The following is a 27,741-nucleotide window of genomic DNA, read 5'->3' as shown; positions in this document are numbered from 1 at the left end:
CCTTTCCCCCTTCCTCCCTCCCTCCCTGCCTCCCTCCCAACCTTCCTCCGCAAAGGCTGGCTGGCTCTATTTTTTGCTACAGGCTTGAGGTTTCATCTTGTGCTCTTGTCTTCTCCTCTGTAAGTCAAGGCTAGCTCAGGACTAGCTATAGAGAGAGAGTAACTGGTAACTGAAAGACCGGGGTTCCAGTGGGTGACATTGCCCCCAGAGGACCTGTAGGCACCTGTGGGGCTGGTCTGGGCTGCCGCAATGACTATCAACACTCCTGTCAAGTCTTGGGTGGGCACCCACATGTGCAGAATACGCCCTGGGCACATGACAAGTTGTCTCTCGGCTCCAAGCCCACCTCTATGAATCCACTGCTGGCCCCTCCCCTGCAGAGAACACCACTGGCCTCCGACCTCATGTGCCCTGTGCTCTGGAGGATGCGTGGCACCGTGGTGTCTACACACAGTAGGTACCTTCAGAGTCATGACAACACCGGCGGTTCCGGACACTGCTAAATGTCACATCCTGAGACCACAGCTCTGAGCCCGATGGTATCCGCAGTCTAGGAGAAGCCAGCACCAGGCCCAGCTGCAGGAAGTGAAACCTGGAGGAAGGGAAGCTTAGGGCCCCGTGGGGGAGTCTGAGCAGAGCTGGGGATTTGGGGAAGGAAAAGGGACGACACATGGTCCTATCGTCTGGCTCACTGAGATTACATTCTCTTGCAGCGCTCTGCCTGGAGCACGGCCCCCACGGGTCCTCAATGCAAGGCAGAGCGTGCCTGCCTCTCCAGCACCACACATCTGCCTTCTGGTACTACTTCTTTCCCCCAAGCCTATAAACAAACCAAACCAAACGACCAAACAAACGGAATTTTCAACTGCTTGGGTAGAAGGGCAGGGAATGTGAGGCGTTATTTATTCCCTGCCTGGGTACATGGAGCTTGGAAAGAAACATGCACCGTGCAGTTCCCTACCACGCAGGGAGGGAAGCCTTTGAGAGATGCCAAAGTGCACACATTCCAACAAGCTTCACTTAAACAGCGAGGGGAGATGAGGAGGCTGTCTGGTGGACCGGCAGGCCTCCCTCTCCATGGGCACCTCCTTCCCAAGCTGTCTGGTGAACCAGCAGGGCCTCTCACCACAGGCACCTCCTTTCTAGGCTCCCTGACTCCCAGATGTCGGGCTTCTGGTCAGCCCCGATTTGACCGGCTTATAGCCCTGGCAGCTGGAAGCCAGGAGTGGAAATCTCGCTAACTCAATCAATGAGCTCTGACAAGCCTAAATGGTTGTTTGGAAGGGGCCTCTCTCATCCACCTCCCTTGTTGCCCCAAACCTCAAATACAATAAATTAAATAAAACATGAGATACAATCGGGGCCTTTTTGGCCGCTGTTTCTAGTGGGAGTCAGAAACATGTTAATGAAGCCTGCGTTTTCCCTCCTCCTCTTGATGTTTGCTCTCCCTCCTCCCCTGCCTCTCCTGGTGGGTGGGTGGAGGGGGGGCTGGGGTATTATTCAGCACACTGCCATAGGTGTCTTCAGCCAATCGCAGGCGATGGCAGCCGCTTGCACCTTGCTGACAGCTGCTGTCAAAATACTCTCTCAACCAGCAGCTCGATAATAACTCGAAAATGAGATACAAATGAGTGATTCCTTGTGTGTGACTGCGCTCACGATCCCGCAGCCCACCGGTCCTTGCTGTGGCCGGGGAACACTACAGGGCAGCTCTGGCCTCTGGAGGGAGGCTGGCAGGGAAAAAAAAACAAAAACAAAAAACCAGAAGCCAAGTGGCCAGCCAGCCCTGGATGGATGTCTGGGGAAGATGCTCTGACCCCTGAAAGGGTCTTGAGAATTGGCCCAAGATCCCCTTCCCACTGGGTGCTACTTGCCCTTGCCCCTTACTCGCAGATGTACTTGATGAATGGCCAGAATCTGGAGTCCATGATGCACTTTCTGCCCAATTTGGGGGGGGGGGGAGGGGCTGCGCCTGAAACCCCAGGAAGATGAGGACCCCACAACTGCTTCCCAGGGCGAGTATCACCCACCTCCTCCCCTCACCCACAGCCAGGCTGTTTCTCCCTCAACGATGCCAGCCCCTCACACCTTGGTAGGAATGGCACAGATGAGCCCTGGGAGGAGCCAGTGGGCACGTAGTCAGCCCTTTTCCGTGGTTCCAAGGGATGGGCAGAGTTCCCAGCTCTGGGGTAGGATGGACAGCTCTTAGGTGCCTCTGAAAATGGTCTAGCTTTGTCTCAGGCTTTAAAAGAAACGGTGCATTGATGATGCTTCTCTTCTACTTACTTAACTGCTCTGCACTGGCATGGCGCTCTGGCTATGTTAAAAGGAGCTCCGGTGCGCTGGGTTGTTAGAGGGACCGTATGTAAATTTAATACAATCGGTGCCAAGGTTCCAGGGAGGGGCACCTATGAGGCCTGCACGGAGACCCCTTCCCTAAGCTCGAATTCTCCTTCCTCAGCAAGCTTTTACTCCCAGCCTGTGCTAGGAAAACATTTCGCTTCCTCCCCGCGTGTGTGACAATGTGTGTTCTCCATCAGCGGCCTGTGTCACCCATCTACTTTAAACAGTGAACGCCGGCGAAGGTGGGCTCGGCCTGTGGAGCCTGATGTGCCAGCCGAGCCACTGTAGGAGGCTTTTAAGCGTACACTCGGAAGGACAAGAGGCTCTCAGCACACGTGAGCAGGGGAGATGGCGGTTTGGGGGTTACGTCCATCAAACGCGCTTACGGAGCTGGGGGGAGGAGTCCAGACTGGAACCTGGGCCCCAGGGCCTTGGTTCTGCCACTTGACAGCTATGAGACCTCAGGCAAATCACTTAACCTCTGCCTTGCTGTCTCCTCATCTGTGGAGGGAGTGTATTAATGCCGACCCCACAGCAGAGGCGCGGGGGAAGAGAGGATGGGGCGGTGCCACGGTGCTCTGCAGATGGTTGTCTATGGCTGCTTCTGTGGGTTTTGCTCACTTTCCCACGCTCTTTGGAATGAGATTCACTTAAGAATGGGGAGAGAGCCTTTGAGAGCAAAGCTTCCATTTGTTAGCAGGTAAGGATGCTGAAGGTATTTCCAACATTTGGACGGTATATGAAGGGCTGGGCGGAAACCCACTGGGGCCACTATTGCCCCACTACGTTTACAGCAAGGAGATTTGAACAGGGTACTGGCCCAAGAGTTCAAAGGTCAAAAGAGAGAGCAGAGCCACTGGAGAGATAACTGGCCGTGGATCTGACCTGAGTAACCCGTGCAATGCTCTCAAGGCCCTCCCTCTCCAGCAGCCCTGCCCCCAGGGATACTGACGGCAAGGAGGTGCTCTTCCCTCTGACTCTAAGCTGCATCGCAGCAGCACAGGGAGCAGTAGATCTAGGCCACATACGAGTGAGCCAGCACTGGCTGCAGCTACGCGTGCTTCCCCCCCCCCATCATCACTCTGCGCACAGGCACGCGTACCGTGTGCGCCTTGCATGTTTGCTCAGCGGCCCCTAACACACATGCTTTCTTCCCCTCTAACCCAGGGAAAGCTTCTCCCCCCGCCAGCACGCAGAAGCCTCCCTGGCATCCCTCCCTCCCTGCTGCCCTCAGCCCCTCAGCACGGGGTGGGCAAAGGGAAAGTCAGCGAGCAGCTGTCTCCAGCAGGAGGAACCCGTGTGCACAGTGCCACCCGCCCCGTCACCGGAGAGCTCTTCTGGGATGTCCCACTCCACAGTAAGGATAGGTAAGTTTTGGGTCCAAGGCCAGTTCCCTGGAGGAGCCACACCCCATCTACATCTGAGGCTGATCCTTGCTGGGGACAGATAGACAGGAGCATTTTCTCTGGGAGAAAGGTCTAGGAGCCCCCAAAAACTGGGCTCAGAGAACAAGTGTTCTGGAATGTATCTAAAGGGAAAGCGGTGAGCGGCGGGGAGGCAGGAGACACAGCAGACATTAAGGAAACTTACAAAGGCAGAAACAGAGAGTAAGGAATCCAGGAGCCTGCATGCCCTCTGGCTGCAGCACAGCATCAGACACAGAGAGACATGAGCTCCGGTCACAGCTCCCAGACTCCTTTGCCACACGGTACCCCACAACGTCCTCAGAACCTCAGTGAGCTCTAAAGGAATCCCTCAGGCCCTCCCCATGTCTGCAGCAGCCTCCCATCATAGCCGACCCAAGCTTCTTCCCAACACTGGGTACCCACAGAGCAGACACTCAAGGTCCCAGGGTACACTGAGAACCTCTGCATTAGTACCAGGAACTGTGTCATGCTGAGTACTGGGTGACATCCCACAGACATGGACTCTGAGAGGCAGAGACTGAAATGATATCTCTGAAGGGGACAGGTGGCAGAGCCAGACTCAGAAGCTGTGCTCGGTGCACTCCGGAGAGCCTGTGTGGTTGTGTAGGTTGAACACTGCACGGTCCCTGAGGTGGCCACTCCCACAGCACTGTGCTCGTGACCCTACAGTGCTGGCTCTAACAGCAGCTTCCTTCCTCTAAGCCACCTATCCTGCGGCTTCTGCAAAGAGGCTCTTGGAGGCTCTGGCCATATTCCCCTGCCAGGCACACGGACTGATAATGATGAACCACAGGGTGCCAGAGGTGTATCAGCCAGTGCCCAGTGTTAATCGGGAAGCTGCACCAAATCAGAGGCTAACAACCATCAGCGATGCTAACAGTGGAAATGACCTGCCGGTTTAGGTGGACCCAACAAGTGTGTGCTATCAAATACCGGGATTAAGGCTCAGGGCATCTTTTACAATAATTCTTTATTTAATCTGCTGCCTAGGGAGGCCATGTCTAACCAAAAGACCTACCAGGACAGTCCTTGTCCCTCTGGGAGCTGACTAGCCTGTGATGCAGTGGCAAGGGCCTGCCCCTTCCAGAGGCTCAGAGTCCTGCTCACTTGAAAGCTCTGTGAAGGAGAAGGGGGCCCAAAGCTGCTGGGCCTTTAGACGCTCCAGGGACATCTCCCAAGCTGTGTGGCTCCCACTGCCTTCCGTACCCAGGATGCCAGGAGACAGACAGGCAGAGCCCTGCACTGGCTTCAACAAGTCAGTTGCAAGCAAGAACCAATCAGAGAGCAGGCCAGAACAGCCACTGTATAGACAGAAAACTAGCAAGGCAACTGTCCACTGTGGAGAGATGGCCCATGGTCCAGGGTGTCCCACTTCAGTCTGAGCTCTGTGTCCTCCCTGGATATAGTGAATGGCTGCCAGTAGCAGGAAGGAGAGGGAAGACACATGCCCGTGTTGGCTGCTTACGGAGGGGGAAGCAGGTTTCCCCACAGGCAAGTGGTGACACCCTTGTAGCAGATGAACACTGTCTCGCCAGTGCAGACTGTGACTGCTCCTGCAGACACAGCAGACATTACTAATCAATTGCGATGGCACTTTCCGCAGAGCCCAGGCAGTCTTCCCACCACCCAGCACAGGGCCCTAGGCAGCCATGACCAATAGGTTTTGCTGCCTTGGAGAGCATCAGCTCTCTGCTCTAGCTGAAACAACTGCCTGGGGTTACTCAACCCACACAGGGCCCGAGAGCTCAAGCCGTGGCCGAGTTCTGCCTTCTTGGTGGTGCCCTGAGGGCTTGGAAAACAGACTCCTTCCCGAGCTCACGGCCAACCTCTGATGCCTGAGGTAGGAGAGGCCAGAGAACCCCATCCTTCCTCCAAGACGGGTCGAGAGATGCCCTCCACCCCGCCCCCCACAGTGCTTGGTCTTTTACGTCACAGACAATGAGGCTAGGTAGGGACTTCCAACTTTCCAGGTTGCCAGTTCAGATCAACTAGCATAGATTTAAGCATAAAGTTGCAGCATATGGAAGTCGGGGTGACTTCTCTCTCCCTGCTTGTCCCCCACTTGACCAAGACCAGATTTACTACTGACCAAAGACCAGACTGGCTGTGACTGACTCAGTAGCTACTCAAGTCTTCCCAACAGACAGCTGCCGCAGATGCTGCCTGCTTACTCCTGTGACGGGCAGCTCACTACTGCCATCTGTCACTGTTTGGGGTATTGATTTTCTAGTTGAAATTTGGGGTCATTTTCAGATTTGCACATGGGTAGCCTTGGGCATCTTACACAAGATGTAGGACACTGTGTGACCCTGCACCCTGTTCTGCTGTGGGGCTACCAGATTACAAGCCTCCGCTACCCAGAGAGGGAGAGGAATGAAGGGGACCACAGGCACAGTGCAGTCGTTGCTGTGGTCAGGAGACCTTGTCCACTGTGCCCTGTCCCACGGCAGTGAGATCAGGAACAAAACAAATGGTAACCTCACAGCTAATGCACATGGATCTACCAGGAGTGCTCACTGGGAGTGCTCACTGGGAGTGCTCACCGGGAGTGCTCACTAGCAGTGCTCACCGGGGGTCCACACCTATGCCAACACTGGATACAAGAATCAAAAGCCTAACTCTGGCTTGTAGGCCTGGCAGAGGTTCTCTGATGCATATGGAAGCCAGGGAGTATATGGAGGAATGGAGGAGGGGCATGGCCAACCTCGCCGGCTCCACCCCGGTATGGTACAGCACCCTGTCAGCCACACAGAGCCTCAGGTTTTGTCTGTCCCGGCCCTCTTCAAAGCCATGTGTATGTCCTAAAGCAGCTGGCACCCTGTATCCAGAGCTGCTAGCTGGTTCAAGGATGCAGGGGACACAAAACCCCTGTTCCAGAGAGGCTACATCCCCCCCAAAGGGCCTTAAGTGGCCTTAGCCAATAAGATCCAGAGACCCATCGTCCAATGTGTGGGAACAAACACTACAGACTGAAAGTGTGTAAGGTGCACGGATGAGCCAGGCTATAGGAGCGCAACCAGGTGACGGGGCATTGCCATCAGCCAGGCTAGCTAATTCATGGGGACGAAGCCTCTACCTCAGCCTGGCACAACAATGGATTCCAAAGGGACTTTGCCCAATGCAGGAAGACAGGGAGAGGCAGACTCCAGGGAAGGCCACTGAGTGGCATGTCATGCGCGAGTGGGCACTGAGCTGCCACAGGACCATGGAGACGCTGCGATCATGGAACCTGGGATGTGGTTCCAGAATACACAGAATGACAGAAACAATTAGAAAGTTAATAAGGGAAGTTGGTTTACAGATCAGACAACTGGGGCTAGGGGGATGCTCGGCGGCTAAGAACTTGCTGCTCTCATGGAAGATGGGCTTCAAATGCTAACATCGGCATGGCAGCTCACAACCACCCATTACTCCAGGCCTTTCTGGTCTCTGTGGGCAAATGGCCTCCCACAAAGACACATATGCACACGCATATACCCCCCCCCCCAGGTATAGATCAGACGACTACTAGCTATCACAGGGAAGCTGAGTAAGAACCCCACAGATGAGAAAAGGAGGTAGAAGAGGAGGGTGAGGTGCCGCGGCACCGCCTCCTGACAGTGAGACCCAGCAACAAGCGGGCAAGCCACGGCTCACCCAGACGACATGGCTATACCTCGGGGAGGCATGCGGACACTTCCACAGGCAGGCATGGAACGTGGGACCTCACTGACAGCACACACTATGCTGTCAGAAGCACAGAAGTAAGTGGAAGGGCCACTCCCACTGGGCGGTGGCAGGGCCGGGAAACGTGGGGACATCTATGTCTTGTGTGGGGCGTTGGCTAAGGTGTGGATGTTCGGGCACTCAAACATGAGACGCACACACACCTCTGCATCTGGTCACCTCTGCCCACTTAAGCACAACACCGGGTTAAATGTCTGTCAGTCAGTCAGACAGACAGAAGGAGCCACGGGGCCCATGTCACAAGGAGCATACAGCCAACATTGTCAAGTACAGATGAGCACAGGTAGGTTCAGCTGTGAGGGAGGGGACACCACTGGCCAGGGCATGGCATCCATCTTTCCAGAGAGCCAGGGGCACCCGAGCCCCTCCTTTATCCCACTCTCTCTGTGTAGAGCAGTTCAAATACTACCAGGAACCAGGATGGAGAGCAGCAGGGCCCCGAGTCCTGGGCAGGGAAGGGAGGGCACTGACCTCCCTCCACTATCTCGGTGCCAGCCAACAGGAACAGGGACAGACCGAGCTGTCCGCAAAGTCAGCACAACAGGTGTGCTGGGCACAGGAGACCCAGGCCTGTAATCAAGGGCTCTGGATGCCTGGTGTGAATTGCCCATTCACACCCTCCGGGATGGCTCACACCTCTGAGGAGGAAATTTGAGGAAAAGAAAAGAAGAAAAAAACAAAAAAACTACTTTCTATCTGGAGCCAGAGCCTGGCCAATCTGAGAGGCAGTGGATGTCCCTGCCTTTCGGGGACAGTCCCAGGAGGATGGTGGGCTCTAGAATGGGAGCTAACTATACCACCACAGACCTGTGTGACCCTAGGCGAACGCTTACCCTCTCTGTGCCTCCCAGCTTGGACTTCATCAGCATTTTAGGTTAAAATGTAGGTGAACCCAGTAGGGCTGCGTATGTGGGTCGCATACTCCGTGAACATCTTCTGTGTACCCACTGGGCACCAGGCTCCCATGCACACTGTATGACTCCGGTGATATCGGACCTTACAGTCCGGAGTGGGGCTTTGTTCAGTGAGCAGATAATTGAGTGTGCAGGGGTCAAAGGGGAGCTGGCAGACAGGCTGGGAGAAGCCAGTGGAGCAGGTGGAAGAGGCCCAGTCTCATTTCCAGATGAGACTCAGGTCACAGAGCTACGGACGGTGGCACTGGGCTGGGGGCCAGGTTGTGTCCTTTCTCTTACTGCCATGAAGACTCTGACATCATGTGTTCATGTCTGACAAGTCTAGGATACAGGAAACCTGCATGTGAGAGTCTGAGGGCCGTGTGTGTGTGTGTGTGTGTGTGTGTGTGTGTGTTTGTGTGTGTGTGCGCGCGCGCATGCGTACACATGCGTATCTCCACTTGGGAAACTTGCAGGGAGAGAGGGAGGAGGGAGAGGAAGCTGGAGGGGCAACAGAGTCTCAAATCCAGGAGAAGCTCAGCGGCTCCTGCCTGTGGGTAGGGTGGGGTGAGAGCAAGCGGCCAAGCAGGGAGCTTCTCTGGTGAGGGCCGCAGAACCAGTGGCGGCTGGCAGAGCTGTGTGGGACTCAGGCTGCAGAACCAGTGGCGGCTGGCAGAGCTGTGTGGGACTCAGGCTGCAGAACCAGTGGCAGCTGGCAGAGCTGTGTGGGACTCAGGCTGATGGGTTTTCCCATCCTCAGATCCAAGGCTGTAGGCAGCTCACTTCAGGAGCTAGCTCACTACTGCGTGCCAGCCCATATCTGGGCCATGCATGGCCTAGAGTTTGTCAACGGTACCTCAGGCTGTGGTGAGCCAGGCGACAATGACACTCTGCTACAGCCAGTCTTAGGAGGGACCACAGGGCCTCTGGTGCTCCAGGGACACCTGCCTCTGTGGCACAACTTTCACATCCCAAGGGCTCTGCGTTCTGGGAGGGTGGGCAGCAGAAAGGAACACTCTACAGAGGAGACTGAGGCGGAGGGATTGTCTGGGATGGACACGGAGTCAACAGCAAGGGCCTTCCCACAGAACAGCCATGCACCTGGGCTCTGCAGCGACTGGCTGGGGACGAGGGAAAACATTCAGGCTCCCCAGGCTTGGGCTGTTTCTATAAGATGTCCTGCTAGCTATCCAGCCTGTAGCACCAGTGTGGTGTCCTTTAGGAAGGAAGCTCACAGCCTGCAGGCCTGGGGCAGCTCAGGTGCGCTCCTTATCCTCTCAGGGAGAGGCAAGGGAGAAGCTAATCTCCCTGTGGGGAGGAAGGCAAAGTGAGGTGGGGGGCAGAGACGGGGAGCAGAGCAAGAACACCCTAACTGGACAGGGAAGGGACAGTGCTTTTTCTATACCTGGAGAAGAGAATGAAGACTTCTGAGCAGAAACTGCCCAGGGGATCTGTGGCGGGCTGGAAGAGGCCGTGGCTGCGCATCCTCCCTGCCTGCCACCCAAGCCTTCTCTCCCACCTTTGGACTTTAGGCTTCCAAAGTTCCAAGCCGAACAGGGCTCTGTGGAGTCCACAGGGCCCCAAGGGGAGCCTATGGCTGGGTATGCTCCCTGTCTCCACCCCAAAGTGAGGAAAGCGAGGCTCCAAAGATGCTACAGTCACTCGGGGGGGGGGGGGGGGAAGGAACCATTGGGAGGCACAGCCTGAACTGTGCCCACCAGACTGAGAATGACACTAGCGACCCTCCCTCCTGTCGGTCTGTCCATCCCTCCCCCAGGCAGGAACAGGGAGGTAGCAGAGTTACAGCTCCTCTCCAACAGATGAGAAAACTGAAGGAGGCTGGGTGGGCTGGCTTACAAACACCCTAGCCTTCCTCCCTGCCCCCTGTGAAACTCAAGCATCAGCTTTCAGAATGGACACTGCCTTTCCTGAAATTAGGAACTCCGGGTAAGGCCACCCCAAGGAAGGCAATGGGGGGGCCCTTGGGGCTTGTGCCCATGGCTGCAGCTGCGCAGCCTGAGCTGCAGTGTGTACACACACAAGGTACACAGACACTCTGAGCAACCCTGCTGGTCCTTCCACAGGGTAGAGAGGCCTGGGCAGACCGGTCCTCCAGGCATCCTTGGGGCTGATGGGAATGGTGGTAGAGGGAATGGTGGCATGGGAGACGATGAGAAAAGCTACAGAGAACCTCTCAGATTCTGCACTGTGGGGTAAAGACACAGGTTCTGCTCCTACAGTTTCAGTGATGCTGAACCATGGTCACCACCCACTACGACTGCTCCCTCTCAGAGCCTGACAGTCTCTCTCTTCCCTGGCCCTCTGCAGACAACAGCAGAAGAGAGGATACTCCTGACACAGGTGCCTTTTCTGAGGTCCTAGCACAGTGCCTCATACTAACACACATTCACCGATGTCCCCACCAAGACAACCTGGGGGTGACTAGTCCTTCAGATATACAAGACCAAGCTCTGGTCAGAGCCCTGAAAGCCACATGGCCAGCTTAGATGTGCAGTCTTGAGTAGGTTGTGCCTTGAGTTCACTTTGGCCACAGCAGAAGCCCTCTCATGCCCAGGGCTGCAAGCTCCAAGCCAGCCAGCATGGCAGGCACCAGGCACAGAGCCCAGCTACAGGCACATACCAGGAACGTGGGTTGTGACTTTGGATGTATCTACCACGAAAAGCTTCCCCATTCCTGCCTGACACAGTAGGTCAACCGGTTCTCCCAAACCCTGAAGCCTTCCTTCACCTCAGTCAGTGACCTTCTGCTGGCCGGTGGGTGGCTTTGTATAGACTCAGAGCTGAGGCACGGGCCTCACATCCCTGGGAAAGTCTCACAGTGACCCCTGCTGTCCACCACTGCAATCGGCCCCAGCTCTCCATCCATCCACTGGGAAGCTAACAAAAGCAAGGCAGTGCCTGTCCAGGACAGTTCCAGCTTCAGGGGTTTAGGACCGCTCAGTCAGAACAATGGCGGAGGGGAAGAGACGCTGCGTGTAAGTACATCCCATAGACACTAATTCCCTGTCTGCTAAAGAGGTCGTATAATACACAGATCAAACAAAGCACCTTCCCCCGCCTTGCAGCCTATTGTTTCCCTGGATAAATGTCATCCCCGATACACCGTGGATCCGAGCGAGCGACACTGTCATCTCAGAGGGATGTGGTTCCTGATCAACACGCGCGCGCGGTTCTTAGCAACTCCTTTTGATGCGGCAGCTGTGAGATTGGACTCTTAAGAAAAAAAAAAAGGCAGAGGCACCACAGGCGAGCCGGGAGCTGACACCCTCCCTCTCTTTTTGCCTGTTATGCCGGATGCAGTTACATGGGGGGAAAAAAAGAAAAAAAAAAAAGAAAGAAAAAACCGCCTCCTAGCCCCAGACTGTGACCTGTATCACTAGGCGCCAGAGCTCAGACATCGGAGGGGACAGCATGCATGCAGCATCAATCGGGCTGAACACTCCCACCCCAGGGGATTGGGGAAGAACAGGGAGAGAAGGGACGGGTTTTGAAGCTGATTCCCCAAGCAGCATTCCATCTCTTAACCTCCCAGCAAGAGGAGAATGCAAGCCTCACAAAGATAATTCCCTCTCTAACTTAGCACTTGTCATGTTGCCGGTGTCTGCCTTGCAAGACGCAGACAGGTCATTCTACCAGAGACATCACCGAGACAGTGACAAGCAGAGGCTGAGCGCTCCTAACACAGCTCCTCCCTGGGCATCGCCTCAGCAGGTCACGGCAGAGGAAAGAGGGGAACTTAAGGCCCCTGTGTTCTCTATAACCCCAGCTGAACCTTGGCAAATGGCATGGAGGGGCAAAGCGCCCCACCTGATGTTCTGAGAACACGTGCCTTGGGGTCCCTCAGGACCCTCTCATGGGATCACAGAAATGCCTCCTTCAACTTGAGACTCAATGCATGGCCACCCAAGTTAAAATGCTCTTCTGTGCACGTATGGGGTGGCCAGACTGAGGTCTGTCTGATTCAGACTGTAAGAGTTCAGTTGATGGAGGGCTGGAGACATGGCTGCCTCAGTGGTTAAAAGCACTGGGTGCTCTTCCAGGGGACCTGGGTTCATTCCCAGCACCCACATGGCAGCTCACAACCATCTGTAACTCAAGTTCCAGGGGAACTCATGCCATCCTCTGGCCTCTGAAGGCACTGCACGCACACAGTGCGTGAATGGAAGTTACATGCTCATACATAAAACAAAAAAGTTGGGGAAAAAAAAAGAACTTAAATTGATGGACCACCTTTCAAAGCACGAGCAGAAGGAGCCTGACGAAGTCCAGGCTCCTGCATCAGGCTCCTGCATGCCGTCACGGCCTGGGGAGGAGAGCCCTGAAGCACCCACCTCTGTCCCAGCCAGGCTGTCTTTTGACTCTCATCACTTGCCTAGGCTGCAAGCCAAGACTGTCCTCCTGTACTAACAGACCATGGCCTGTGTTCTGTATGTCACATTCACTGTCCTCCCAAAATGGCTTTTCCCAGAGAGCAACTGAGGCCAGTGTCTTAATCCCATGAGGACAACAGGGTCCTCTGGGGACCTGAGGTGAAGGTCCCAGTGACTGGGACCCACTTCAAAGGAAATGACTCTCCTGGAGCAACGTCCCCATGGAGGGATGTCGGTAAATCCCACAGGGGAACCACAGGCTGCAGCCACCACAACTGTTGCCTCTCCTGATATCTGGGGATAGCGCTAAGGTACAGGCAACACCCAGACATCCTCCTGCCTCCGAGAAGGGAGGCTAGGGTACTCTCGTGCCATAATCTCTGAGATGAAGGAAGCCAGACCAAAGGCAAAGTTTAGAAAGCCCCATTGTGGGCTTATAGCAGCACCAGTCAGGATCCCTCCCAGTCTCCAGGGGGCGCTGTGCCCACAGCCCAGTGAGGGACCCACCTGAAAAGCTCCCGGATCTCCCTCTGGTTGGCCTGGAAGGGAATATTCCGCACCAGGATCTTGGAGGTCGTCTGCTTCTTGGGGACCTGCTTCTTCCGAGTGGATGTCAAGGCAGGCCTAGAATGGGGTGGGGGGACACCAGGTCATCTGGGCTGCCAACTGCTTGTATCTAGACCAATCCTGTCACCTGCCCACAGAAAACACCTCCAGAAGGGGACAGGATGAAAGCACAGGGAGTCAGCCCATCCTCCACTCGGGGTGACAGGACCAGAGTTATCTTCTCCCCTGAACAGCGTAGCCTATTGCTGTTGTCCTATAACAAGGACCATAAGAAGGAAGGAACCCCACGAGGGAGGGCCTCAAGCATTCTGGGCCAGCACTTTACCCCCGGGCTACACTCCCAGCCCCATCTCCTCCTTTATGATAAAAATGGTCGCTGACTGGTCCAGTCGGGCAGGGAAGTGGGTATCAAAGTTGGCAAGAGAAACAAACCTTAATTGGGAAGAACCCCAAGTAGCTGAGAAATTGGAGTGTGTATGTGGGGTGGGGCATTTAAGAATCATGAGACACCAGGACAATCAGCATCAAGGTCAGACCTAGGTCAACAGAGAGCTGCCACCCACCCGAGGACAGAGAAGACATCTGAGAACTCACTTAGTGGCCCGTTCAGAGATCCGTACTTCCAGCTTATGGCCATCCACAGTGTGACCCTAGAACACAGAAAGACCAGGCCCGATCACTAACCCATTCTTGCCCTTCTCCAGCACGCAGCCCATCTCAGGCAGAGGGGCTGGTGGGAACCAAGGACAGAGATGGCTTTAACACAAAAGCAGTCCAGAGCCAAGCAGCGGGTGGCCAGAGAGAGTCAGTCTCCTAGGAATCCCAGACCTCCTGGCTACTCAGGGAGCCATTTCTACCCCAGAGGCACACTCAGGGAGAAGAGCCTGCAGGTCCGGCTTGCAGAGAGCTCGCTCTGGTTCACAGGCTCTTTATGGAAGGTTCTAACCTACCCGAGCCACACGTGTGCTAGGCCGTAACTGCAGTCCCCAGCTGCAAAGCTGCTGCATTAGCAAAATGACCCCTGGAAATCCCTCCAATACCCCAGGAAATACAGCGTGTGGGACTTTGGACGCCCTATCCCTGGCAGTGATGTGCACACATTTGTGCATAGGAGAGCACATGGCACACATGCAAATGCCGCACTACCAACTCGAGAACCACAAGAGAGATATTATGGACCACAATTTTCAGAGTTGAATTGGATTGAAGATTTCTAGTAAGCGAAAGACAAAACCTCACAGGGCCCATGCTGAGCTGTGGCCTTTGTCCTGCATGGCCTGATGACTGTCAATGCAGAGTTCTACCTTTATTTTTCTTGATCCAGGGTCTACTATATAGATCAGGCTAGCCTAAGACCTGCTATGTAGACCAGGCTGATCCGTTACTCAGAGGTCCCCCTGAGTACTGGCCTTGTGGCTGTTTTCTAAGCAAGGTTCAGGTCCCTCTAGGGCTGCCACAGGCCACAGGCCTGCTCTTGCTGTAAAGGATCACAGTCTACCTCTTTGCCTTAGCCCTTCTCCCTACTTGTTCCTTGATCCAAGTTAGGGTGATGTCTTGTGATGGGGTGCAAGGGTTCCCCATTACCCCCAGGCTTCACAGCAGCTCAAGAAATGGTCCTAAAACTCCAGTCAGAGCTTGCTCGGTCTTCCGCTGCCTTCAGGTCCAGTGCTAGCCCTCCAAAGGACCTAGGGCTAAGGCTGGGTGACTACACTTCCTTCCTCCATCCTAGAATCCTGTTCCCCATCCTGCCAATCATGCTGTCCTCTCTGCCTCTCGCACCTACAAAGCTCATCCCTGCCTCAGAGTCCCTGCTGTCCCCACCTCCTAGCTGCTCCCTCCCAGAGCTCTGAGCAGGTGACTTCTGTCATGACAGGTACTGGTCTCCTGTCACCTCCTTAAGGAGCCCTCTTTGTGTTTTCTGCGGTATCCCCCAGGGAGAGGAGTGATTTCCACAGAGCGCCTGTGACTGTGCTCTTACACATCTGTCCAGGTCTGAAGCCAGTCTTTCCCAGCAGAGGGAGGAGCGAGCGCATCTGGTTCAGTCATGGTCTGAGACAATGTCCGATAGACAGCCGGGCCTGCGTGTGTATACAGCCCCACTCGCTGCGTTTCCTGGGATATCGGAGGGATTTCCTGGGGTCATTTTGCTAATGCACCAGCTTTGCGTCTAGGGACTGCAGTCAAAGCCTAGCTTACGGGTGGCTCAGGTGGGTTAGAATGCACCATAGAGCGCCTGCGAAATAGAGCGAGCATGTTTGGAATCCTGGTAAAAGAACGAGCAAGTCAAAGTGACCAAGGAGGGCAAGAGAGGCCCTTACTCTTTCTTGGTCTCTCTTGGGCCCTGGTCTCACCATGGTGACCCAGGAACCCCATCTTACCTGGAGCTGCTTCAGGGCTTTCTGGGCCTGTTCTGGTTTCTTGTATTCCACAAACCCAAAGCCCATAGAGAGGAGCATTCCTGAGGGAGAGAGGAAGAGAGAGTGAGGGGTGGGGTGGGGAGGGGCCGGGCCCAGCTCCAGAGTGGACCACTTGGGAAGACTAAGACCCCACGGGTGGACCTCCACTCATTTCTCTTCCCTTCTCACACCTCTCTTCCTTCAATCCAAGACCTGGGTCGTGCTAAGAGACCTAGGACCAGGCATTAAGGTGAAGCACAAATGGGGCAACACGGCTGCTCTCTGGGCCTCCTTGGCTACTAGCTAGTGGATGACTGACTGGATAGCTCACCTCCTAATCATTCTCCCTTCAGAGGGAGTGGGCAGTAACAGGGTGAACACGGCTACACCAGCAGGCTCCTGGGACCTGCCTGACAGACACCCAGCAGGCACCACGGCTGTCCATTACTTGTCAGGAGCAAGCTGGGCCAGCCCCTGTGCTATGTCCACCAATCCTGCCTAACTAAAGGGGACTCTGGATGGGGGTGGCCCTGCCCACCCCTTGCAGGAAGCCAGGAGGAGGTCGGCCAGGACTCAGGAGAATCCTTTGGGCCAAGGAAAGACATGAGGTCTAGGTGCCCCCTAGCCAGGGAGGCACACGATTAATGAATCAGTAGAATGTTCTAGAACTTATCCTTCTGGGTATTTCCCTTGGAAAATGGGAAGGAAAGCCCAAGGTCAGCCATTTCTTGGCACGCCTGGGAAACTTCCAGAACACAGAGGTAAGGGGAAGAGGTAGAGGCTTCAGTTCCATATTGCAGCCCCATGGAACTGTTTCAAAGCCGCTCTCTACTAGGGAACATTCTAGAAGGAAGAACCCCGATGTGTCAGTTGGGTCAGCCAAAGAGCAGGAGGCCTGAGGCAGGCTGGGGACTGACCACCATACAGGAGGGTGACACTTGGAGACCAGAGGAGCCTGAGATGCCATGGTGGGGTCCTGACCCCCTCCCTCACGCACTCCTCCAGGCAGCACTCCTGCTGGGTCATGTGGATAAGTACCTGCTTTATTCTTCTTCTTGGAGACGGTGCAGCTCTTTACAGCTCCCACTTTGGAAAACACCTGCAAAAGACAGGTCCCCGTCACCAGGATGCCTTCTAGAGCAGCCACCACCGGTCTCTTACATGAATGAGGACCCGGTCCTGAGGTGAACAAGGGGCCGGGCACGATGCTGCCAGGAGGCCACAGACTGAGGGGTTCCCATCTCTCTGTTCTCCAAACTCACTTCCTTCAGTGTCTCCTCTGTGGTGCTGAAGTTGAGGTTCTTAATGAACAAAGTGCACCCTGGGATACTCTCTTCCTCCTCCTCGTCTTCCTCTTCCTCCTCCTCTTCCATCTTGCCTGTGGAGGCCTCTGCTCCTTCCACCAAAGCCTTTTCATCTTCTGGGTCTAGTACTGGACGTCGACAAAGAAACCAGTGCGTTACACGGTGACACTGCAAACTCACAGACATCTCAGGACTTCAAGCACAGAACTTGCTAGATTAAAGCGGCCCTGAGATGCTTTGGGCTTCAGTGGAGGGAGAAAGAAAGAGAGGGAAGGAGAGAAGGAGAGAAGGGAAGTGGGAGAGATGGAGTTGGAGAAGAGGAGCGAGACGGGGGAGGAAGAAGGGGGGACAGAGAGATGTGTGTGAGACAAGCAGGCAGGCAGACACAGACGCCCTGCCGTAGGCCCCATTCGAGAGAATCCAGAAGACTGACACAGACCAGAACTGTGAGTGCTGAACAGGCCTGACTTAACTTTAAAATCACAAACACTCCCCCACCCCCGCCCAGGGACTTGATGAACCTTCAAACTGAAATCCGATCTGAGACCTCTCAAGATCGTAAAATGGGGTAGGGCGGGGCTGGAAACAAATTGTTCTCAACAACCCTGACCAAGGGATTGGACCGAAAGCCCCTGAAGCTGTCAGAAATGCGGGCGAGGGCAATGCACAACCTGGTGGGCCAACACCAGAAAGGTCAAGGGGCCAACTGACAGCTGCTGATGTTCTTTGCTCTCAGACCAGCTTCTGCGTGTGGGCGGGACTTCCTGGTGCTCAGCTCTGTCCATCTCCCCAGCCTCCTTCTGAAAGCCTCCCTCACACCTGCTCTGTCAGCCCCCCCCCCCCCCCCCCCCCGCAAGCCCAATGGAAGTGACGCAGTGACATCGTCACCTCTCTGACACAGTGGAAAATGCAGCTGTGCCCTCAGCTCTTTCTCTGTGGGCCTGTCCTAAGCCTTGACTCCCAGCAATGTCACCACAGCAGAGCTGCTTGTACCTGCAAAGGCAAAGCTGAGTTAAAGAGCTACTCAGGATGGAGAGCGGCTCGTCGGCTCCTGGGGAAGACTCAGAACAACAGTCCTACACACTAGTTCACCTCAGCCTCAGACAAGAGAGGCTGCTGACATCGCTGATGCAAACACTGGGCCCCAGAACATTCTGGAACCTTCTGCACCTGAACCCTAAACTCAGGTCGCCTCAGGTTGGTGTAAGGAGTCACCAGGGCCGGGAAAGACATTTTCAATGGGAACAGTAGGGAAGGCGATGGCTCAGGAGGTGTGCGGTCTGCTGGAGTGGGTGGGTGTCCCTTCTTGGTACTGCTCAATGTCTGACACTTGGAGAGGTCACCTCAGTGTGGTCAGAAACGTGGGGTTTTCAAGAGGAGGAAAATGCAGGTATTTTTTAGAAAAAGTTAGCTTATCTATTCTTACAACTTAAGTTGTAAGAGCACTTGGCTTTCAGCTGCAGCTGGGGCCAGCTTGCTGGCCTCATGCTCCAGATCCTGGCCTCCACCACATTACTGACTCTGCCATCCTCCTGTCTCCAGTCTGGACTCAGCTAGCTCTCAGCAGTATCCAGGGGACAGGAGTCTGATAGCCCCTGGCATGGGCACCCAGGACTCGCCCTGAGCTGTGTCTCCCAGGGCACGTTCAGATGGTCACAGGGAGGTCACTCTCTGCTTTAGCAGCTGGCTGAGCTGAGAAAGGTTCTAGGCAGTATCCTATGGGCAGGTCTCTCCTGAGCAGGCCATCCTCAGGAACTAGGGGACTTTTGAGAATGGTTGGCACCTAGTTCTAGGTGCACAGCTGGTCTGGCCAGAACAGTCCCCAAGAGCCAACATACACCCTCCCTCAACACCAGGATATGCAGGGTATACTCTGGTGTGGCAGACCTTCTTTCCACAACCCAGGCAGGGCTACCCGCCTCCCCATACTCATCCTGGCCCCTGGATCCTGAGGGCCATGTGGACCTGGAAGGGAAGTGGGGAAACTGGGGGTGGGTGGGTGGTGGTGCATGGAGCCATGAGACATATGCAGACCACACTGGTGCCAGAGCCGGTGGCTGAATCCCTACCTTAGCACCCCATATACAGTACAGCTGTGGTGGTTTGGAAGAAAATAGCCCCCATGGGCCCACAGGGCGTGGCACTGTTATGAGGTGTGGCCTTGTGGGAAGAAGTGTCACTGCTGGGGTGGGTTTGGAGGTCTCATATGCTTAAACTATGCCCAACATGGCTCATAGGCTCCTGCTGCCTGGGGATCAAGACGTAGAACTCTCTAGAACTCATAGCTCCTTCTCTAACAACAAGGCTGCCTGCACACTGCTACACTTCCCATCTTTAGGGTAACGGACTAAACCTCTGAAAGTGTAAGCCAGCCCCAACAAACTGTTTTCCTTTATGAGTTGGCATGGTTATGGTGTCTCTCCACAGCAACAGAACCCTAAGACAACCGAGTTTAATGAGACCAAGCATAGTGCACAGACATGAAGCACACATGCATGCATCCGCATACACATAGACATAGTCCATGTGTATGCACACACTCCTGCACCTGGCACTGGGCCTGTTCTGAAGTACATGTGCCCATGACCTCATCTACAGGTCTGGATATTGTCACTGGTCACCAACTGACCAAGTGACCTCCTTGCTAGTTCCTGACCTGGCGCTGCTCCCCCTACCCCCAACCCCCTCCCCCTGGCTTGTCAGCTGCTCATGCCTCATCTGTGGCTTCTCTCTGCTTAGCTCACACCAACTGCTCCGGCCTCTTTACTGACTGTCAGATCTGCCAAACCAGTGCCTGCCACGGGACCTTTGCACATGCTGTGCCTGCTCATTCTGGATCCCCGTGAGGTCACAGCACAAGCACTCCCCGGGGGCCTTGACTGTTACGGAGGACTCAGCTAGTCTCTATTGCCTTCCTCTGCTTTCTTCTTTACAGAGCCCCGGCCCCACTGTGAAATCACTTTCCCCACTGGCTCTGGTCTGTGTGTCTCAGATATGAGGGGAGCTCACCATGTGTGGGGCTGGGCCTGGGACAGCAATGTCCACCCCCAAAACACCCATGGAAATGAGTCTGTCATGCTCAGCCTGTGCCTGGAACACAGGCCTGGCAACCACGCTTACACAGTGTTCCTGAGTAGCTAGGGAGCTGATCCCTCTGAACTATACACATATGCACTGTCCACATGCGTGAGCTCAGAGCTGCAGGCTTCCCACCTTCTCGCCATCTAGAAGGGGCATCAATAAAGGTTCTGGGAAAACCCAAGAAGGGATCAGGGAAGCGGCCTGCCACAAGCATCCAAGAGGGCTGCAACCTCACCGGTGCCCTGTGCACACTGCAGATTGCTTGGTGGGCCCTCCTGGGCCACAGGAGGAAAAGCTGTGTACCTCTAATTTGAGAGCCAAACCTCACAAGGCAGGGAGCGATGGCTTCCCTCTGCCTCCCCTCCTCTGCCTGGGGTTCTGAGGCTTGCCTGCACCACACATCTGACCCCACCTTATACCTGCCACCAGCCCTGCTGTGGCCTATGTCTGAGCCCAAGGGAGGCTGGAGGTGGCTAAGTGCCAGGGTGATGAAGACAAGGTCTGCTTTAGCCCCAAGTGGGGAGACAAAGGAGAGACAAAAACAAAAAACAAAAAAACCCAAAAACCTGGGCACCATGAAATCCAAATGATGATGAGAAAATGGAGAAGAAGCAGAGGGGAAGGGTGAGAGAGGTGGAGGGCTGGGCGTGGGATGGGGCGAGCAGCTCGAGGCAAGGTGGGCTGCAGGGACCGGGAGGGGCAGGGGAAGACTATGCCACCTCAGTCAGCACAATGGCAGCCAGTCACGGATGGCCACAGGGGGCGTCATTAGAAGCAGGCTGTAGGATTCCCTGGCCCCTCCCCACTGGAGCTCCTGTGAGGCCCACAGCGACAGCCTGTTATCAGTAGCAAGCAGCTTTGAGGGACCTCCCCTGACTCGCAGCCCTTTATCTGGAGGTGAGGGTCTTGGTTGTGGGGAGATAAAACACGCTGTTCCTGTCCCTTGGGACCCACGCAGGGAACAGCAGCTCACTGCAGAAAAGCCTGCCCCTCCCCCTCCCCCCTTGCCTATGAAATCCTATTCTGGGTCTGCAGCACTCTAGGTCCTTGTCCTACAGGGATGGGAGAGCTGGTGGTACCTTGGGAACAATGGGCAGGGCAGAGTGAGGGGGCACAGAACAACACTCCAGGCATAGGTGAAAGGAGTGAAAGGCATGGGATGACATTGAGCAGAGGTGAGGGGGCACGGGATGACGCTTGAGGCAGGGGTGATGGGGCACGGGATGACACTCTGGACAGGGGTGAGGGGGCATGGAATGACATTGGGCAGGGGTGAGGGGGCACGGGATGACACTGGGCAGGGGTGAGGGGGCATGGAATGACATTGGGCAGGGGTGAGGGGGCACGGGATAACACTGGGCAGGGGTGAGGGGGCATGGGATGACGCTCAGGGCAGAGGTGAGGGAGCATGGGGTGACACTCGAGGCAGGGGTGATGGGGCACGGGATGACACTCTGGACAGGGGTGAGGGGGCATGGAATGACATTGGGCAGGGGTGAGGGGGCACAGGATGACACTGGGCAGGGGTGAAGGGGCATGGGATGACGCTCAGGGCGGAGGTGAGGGGGCATGGGGTGACACTGGGCTGGGGTGAGGTGGCATGGAATGACACTCAAGGCAGGGGTGATGGGGCACGGTATGACACTCTGGGCAGAGGTGAGGGGGCATGGGATGACACTCTGGTCAGGGGACTATGTAGTCAGACAGGATGAGAAAAGCCACAGGAGGCCAAAGTGGCTTTGGGAAGGGGCAGAGGGATGGTGTGAGCCCAGTGCATCTGGGCAGGGCCTAACCAGGGACAGCTTCCTGGTCCTCCTCCAAGGTCTAAGGTTGCCTTGCTGTAGGTCACAGGCTATGGCCCTGGAAAGCAACCTTCAGGGTCAGGGCCTGGGGGGTGGGGGAGGGAACAAGCGACAGAGTACCACCCCCAGACCCCGGACACCAGTGTCAGGAAAACTCTCTAGCTCTAGAGAAATGTCTGCACCCAAGGCTGCCCGAGATACTACTCAGTCCACCTCAGCCGCCCCACCTGCCCCCTCACCCGGCCAGCAGGAAGTGCTAGGGATGTAGCCAGTCAGCCCGTGTGGCGGCTGACACACAGCTCTATGGGTCTACAAGGGCACTGTGACACCACTTAGCCCCCAGCCTGTGGGTGACAACAGTAACCCTGGGCACCCTGGTGGCCATCACTCATGTTACAGACACAAAACCAGAACTCAGAAAAGGGAGGCACTCCCTCAGCCATGGCAAGAAGCAGGAGACGGGACAGTGCACGCACTGGACAGCGAGTACATCTCCCCCCGGCAGTGCCAGGGCTGTGAGTTTAATTCAAGGTCCCACTGTCTACACACAGACTCGAGCCACAGCCACCTAAAGTCACCTTCGCATGACACCATGCGACCACTCACTGGCTGGAGCCACCCAACCCTGGAGCCGGTCTCAAACCTCACCAGAGTGTACCCGAGGCTCAGGACACAGGCACGGCCAGAGCCCAGCCCTCTCTGCAGAGGGGTGAGTCACACGCTTCCCATAGTCCTTCACTGCCTTGGCACCTACCCATGCAGCAGTTCTGCTCTCCCTCTGCCTAGGGCGGCATCCCCGGATGCTGGGCGGGCACCAGGGTGCAGTGACAGCCTGGCTAGGACGGAGATGACAAGTGAGAAATCAAAGTGCAGATTACGATGTTTACCAGAGTCACCATAAAAGGGGAGAGATGCACCCACCAGGACAGGGGAGCAGCCACACAAGGCCTCTGTGGGTGGTCCTGTGCCTCACAGCCAGGAGCTGGGCCTCTTGGGGTGTATGTCTTTGGGAACCCTAGGGTGCTGAGAGGGAGAATTAACCCCAGGAGAGGCGGCACTTGCAGAATGCCCACAGCATGAGGTCCCAACCCCCAACACTAATGATCAACCGATGCAGGACCACAAGGAGAGACATCTCTGGATAAGATCATGAGCAGGCTTGAGGGGACCTCTGGTCTGAGAGACAACTGTGCCACCTCCTGACGGACGCTAGGAAGGGGCATCCAGAAGGTCCAACCCGCTACCCGAGTGCGACAACCACAGTGTATCAGGGTCAGAGAGAAGTGACAACCCACAAGGAACTATGGCCTCTGAAGGACCCTCAGTGAGCAGAGACATCACTGCCTGGACGAGGATCCAGACCCTCCGAGTGCCAACCCCGCACTTGTCTCCCCTTCGCTTGCTGCAATAGACTCCTACGTGCGTATTCGTGAATATACAGAAACCACAGAAAATGGGCTGTGGTCTCCACACCTGTAGTTCAAGGTCACCCTCGGCTAACAGGAACCCTGAGACTACTCCAACCACATGAGAATGGCAAACCAGACCAAAACAATAAACAATGACTCCATACAGCACCTTGACCCTCCACAGCCATCTCACGGGTCTTCACGCTTACTGGCGCCACTGCCCAGGCTGAACCTGGGATGTTACCTGGATGCTTCTGGCTCTCAGAGTGGCAGACAATCCTGAACATCAGTCTGGATGATGGAGAGCTGTCCTGTACCTAAAGTCAAAGATCCTCCGTCCTCCGCCCCTCCCCCCACAGTGAGGCACCAGCCAAAGGGGACCACTGTTGTTTCCTCTCCCGACCACCAGGGGGCACTGCAACACCAGAGCTGCTACAGAGGGACCATCTATGTCTTCCAGGAGCCACCACTGATGCTGGAGACATGGTTCCCACAGCCTCTTTCAAATCCCAGCCAATACACTCAAAGATTCTGTCTCTATAACCTTCGGCCAAGAAATTAAAACTCGGCCACCTCTAGTGACACGACTCCAAGGGTCTACTCTTTAAACGGCACTGAACATGCCTATGAAATCTACCTGCAGGCAGAATGAAGAACATCCGGCCAGTGGCCTAATGCCGTCTCCCCCATGCCGCCCTCCTCCCAGCGCTGCCCACAGCACGCTGAGCCCAGCCTCTGCTCTCACCAGTCTCCTGCTCCACTTTGGCTTTCTCTGCAGGCTGCTCAGACTGCGAATCTTTCTTCTGGGGGGCTGCGCCGAAGACACCAATTGGAGCCCACTCCAGGTACAGGGGGACATGGTGAAACTGCAGAAACAGGGGTGCCAAGGCTGTGGGTCCCCATCCAAGACCCAGCTTGAGACTCAGTGCTGCCTGACAGGAGGGCCAGAGAAGACTGACAGACAGAGGCCGGAGAAGCCGGCCGGGTACAGAGCCCTTCTTGCACTGGCAGGGCCCAGGACCTTCTGTACAGTCAGGTACCTGAGTACAGCCTGCAGACACTAACATAAGACACAGGTCATGACGCATACGAGTCCCAGGCAGACGGCAGACAGAAATTCCTTGTACTGAGCGGAACAGTGCCTCGCCAAGACACAGTTAAGTCTTGACCTTGAGCCCCAGCCTGTGACTGTGACCTCGGCAATAGGAAGCGGATCTTGGGATGACACTGTGCTAATTGGCTGGGCTGTAAGTTTGATACAGAAGTTGGGAGGGCGGACAGAATGGGATGGGCAGAGGTGACTGGGTGAGACTGGGCTGCCAATCAAGCTGAGAGACCAGAATCCTCGGTCTCATGCCACCAAGCTGGCGGCCCCTTGTCACGACAGACTCGGAAGCTCGTATCTGCTATTTTCTTTTCTTTAACCAAAAGTCAGCAGGAAATCCCAGGTACAGCCGTAATGCCCACCATGGGGCAGCAAGCTCCAAGAGGGAAGGTGGGTTTGGGTCGAGCATGTGTGAGCGAGGCCCATGCTAGCCTGGGGGCAACTCTAGCTCTTGGAGTCCCTCCGGTGCCCCACCAGGATCAGCGGCCATACCTTGGAATAGGCCAGGTGCCTGAAAGCCTTGCGGGCCTCCAGCGGTTCCAGGAACTCTACGATGGCTGTGATGCCACCTTCAGGCAGGAGCACGCGTCCCAGGCTGCCAAAGCGGCTGAAGATCTCCTGTAGTTCAGCCGCCAGAGTACCTGCCGGGAGGTTCTTAGCCAGGATCACAGTCTTACTTCGCTCTGCTGCAGCCTTGCAGGGGGTGGGGGGGTGAGGGGGGGGAGAAGATGAACATGTAGAGGGACAACAGGAAGGTGACCTCAGCATGGCTTCAGTACTGGCCACTGGGTTGCCTCAGCAGAGAGGCCCTGTCAGGGCCCCTAGCAAACACGCTTGGACAGCCGAGCTGTGGCTGGGGGGGGGATACTGGGGGGCTCACTCACAGGTTTCCTGCTCTTTCCATGCCCCACAGACAGCTTTGCAGAGGGGCTGGGGCCCGAGGCTCCAGGCCACACCTCTCCTGATTCACCACAAGCCACGTGGAGTCCAACAGTCCCCAACCACAACCCACACTGGAGCTCCCAAGGTGGCCCCATGGGCTTCCAAAGGACATGAGCCACATCACAGTGCCGAGGCTCCTTCCTGGCAGCACAGACCTATCTATCCCCTGTGTGTGGAAGGCAGAAGAGCTAGAGACTCTCGTCCCCGAGTGCACGCTGTCATCTGCGGGGGACAGTCTGAGGAACCAGTCTGCAGGCTTCCTCTTGGCTCAGGCTCCCTCCCCCACAGGATCCATCTCTCCAGCCTCTCAGGAAATTCTCCCCTGGCTCTGCTTGACTACGGACTCACTGTGTGCAGTAAGGACTCACCTGGCTGAAAGAGTCCAGGCAGACACCATTGTCGATAAGGAAGCTACGGACCTCCTGGACCAGCTGGGTCTCCCCCAGAGCCACTCGCACGGCCACGCTGCCCTTGGTCTCCTGTGGGAGGATGGGAAGAGGCCCGGGTGCTGTCAGGAGTTGGCTCAGAGGGAAATGCCTGTGCCCACACCCATCGTTCTCCACACTCCTCTGGACATACAGAGTAAACCTGGGAGCCCGTGGTCCCTTCCCAGCTCGGCCTTGCCCCACGGCTCTCGAGGCGTCCCCTGGCTTTCCTCCGTGCTCGCTGCTGAAGGGGCTTCTGACACACCCACCTCAGCCTGAGCTCCTACCCCAGCCTCGCCTGCCACATCTGTCACCTTGCTGAGCAGCCCTGTGGTGCTATGACCACTCCTTGCTGTCTCTCTCCAGTAGAGGGCACCCAATAGCAAGTCCCCTTCTATCCTGGGCATAGCTAACATTTGAGACACTGAAACTGTCCCCTTAAATTAGGTCAGGCTGTGGCTGCTCAAAACAGCGTCCAGTGTCTCTAAATGTGGCCCGCTCCATTCCATCTCCCACCAAGGGTTAAATACACACCAGCAGCAGACAAGGAAAACTGATCGGGCTGTTTGCGTGTTGAGTACACGTTCCAATCATAGTATTTTAGATATGCTGACTTATGCTGTGAAAATTCACCCTGACTGCTTCTCCCTGCTCCTCTGAAATATAATCATTATCACGTATGTGCTGTGTTCGGTGTCCAGGGACGACAGTGCTGAGTCTGGGGAGAAGGGGAGGTGACAGGGGAGGGGCTGCAAACAAACCCAGAGGCATTCTCTGCCGGCCACCAGACAGCTGCCCTGGGAAAGAGACACCATGAAATCAATCCCAGAGAGGCTCTTCACTCACATGGTCAAACACTTGGCTCTTGGTGGCGTTGTACTTCTGTGCGATGGCGTCAGCCACAGCATTTGGCCCCATAAACAGCGTGTTCCAGTTGTGGGAGCTGAGGAGCGTGGGCAGAACGGAGGTCATGTGGGGGGGTCAACACGCCGATTCCCTCTCAGAAGCCCGAACCCCCCCCCTCCCTCCAGCTTCCTGCCATGGGCCAAGCATACGAGGGCCTGGCAGACTGAGGAAGGCAGGTCTCAGCTCTGGGCAGGGATTCTCTCTCCTATACCCCCGCACTGTGTGCAGTGGTGGGGAGACCCTGTTTCTGTTCTCTCCATCCCGCAGATGGGGAAATTGAGGCCTGGGAAAGTCATGGATGAGGTGCACAAGGAGAGTGAATGGTGGAATCAAGGGCAGCAGACTCAGTGGGGCTCAGTGGCCATGGCGGAGGGGACAAGGACCTGGAGCTGTTGGCTTTGTCCATGGCTTCCTTCTTCTTCTTGTAAGAGGATCCGGGAGCGTTGGCTTCCTGGCTGGCTTCTTTCTTGATGGTGGAAGGTAGGACGTGGAGCATCCGGCCCTGCGGGGGAGGGGATGGAAGGAGGATGTAACACAGCTCCACCCTCCAGGCTGCCACCTTAGGTCACGAGTACTCTAGATCTATGTCTGCCTGGAAGGGACAGCAGAGGAACCCATGTAGTTTGGAGCAGTTTGGATGAGAAAGACCCTAGAGGCTCACATATTGGAATGTTTGGTCCCCAGTTTGTGGAACTACCTGGAAAAGATTAAGAGGTGTGCCCTTGGAGGAGGTAAGTCATTGGAGGTGAGCTTTAAGTTTTCAAAAGCCTATACCATTTCTAGTTAGCTCTCTCTCTCCCCGCCTCATGCTTACTGATGGAGATGTGTTCTCTTAGCAGCTGTCTACTGGCACGCTTCCCATCCTGATGGTCACAGACCCACCCTCTCAAACTATAGGCCCCCAACAGTTTAAGAATAAGTTTATACCAGGCAGTGGTGGCACACGCCTTTAATCCCAGCACTTGGGAGGCAGAGGCAGGCAGATTTCTGAGTTCGAGGCCAGCCTGGTCTACAGAGTGAGTTC

General features: G+C 55.7%; 1 protein-coding gene across 1 annotated transcript in view; it reads right to left on the bottom strand.

The window, feature by feature from the left end:
• Nucleotides 1–27,741, bottom strand: part of Rbm19 (RNA binding motif protein 19) — an 83,890-nt gene that overhangs the window by 42,384 nt on the left and 13,765 nt on the right. Inside the window, exons 12-21 of the mRNA XM_029533843.1 lie at nt 27,101–27,219; nt 26,658–26,754; nt 25,755–25,865; nt 24,937–25,137; nt 24,085–24,205; nt 17,006–17,175; nt 16,782–16,842; nt 15,726–15,805; nt 13,942–13,997; nt 13,288–13,404 (exon numbers count right to left, since the gene is read on the bottom strand). Of these exons, the coding sequence (XP_029389703.1) occupies nt 13,288–13,404; nt 13,942–13,997; nt 15,726–15,805; nt 16,782–16,842; nt 17,006–17,175; nt 24,085–24,205; nt 24,937–25,137; nt 25,755–25,865; nt 26,658–26,754; nt 27,101–27,219 (1,133 nt within the window). The remainder of the gene's footprint in view (nt 1–13,287; nt 13,405–13,941; nt 13,998–15,725; nt 15,806–16,781; nt 16,843–17,005; nt 17,176–24,084; nt 24,206–24,936; nt 25,138–25,754; nt 25,866–26,657; nt 26,755–27,100; nt 27,220–27,741) is intronic.

Source organism: Mus pahari, chromosome 23 (genome assembly GCF_900095145.1).
Source record: "Mus pahari chromosome 23, PAHARI_EIJ_v1.1, whole genome shotgun sequence".
In the NCBI taxonomy this organism is placed as follows: Eukaryota; Metazoa; Chordata; class Mammalia; order Rodentia; family Muridae; genus Mus; species Mus pahari.
The sequence above is the reverse complement of the archived record's forward strand: the minus strand, read 5'-3'. Positions and strand labels throughout refer to the sequence as shown.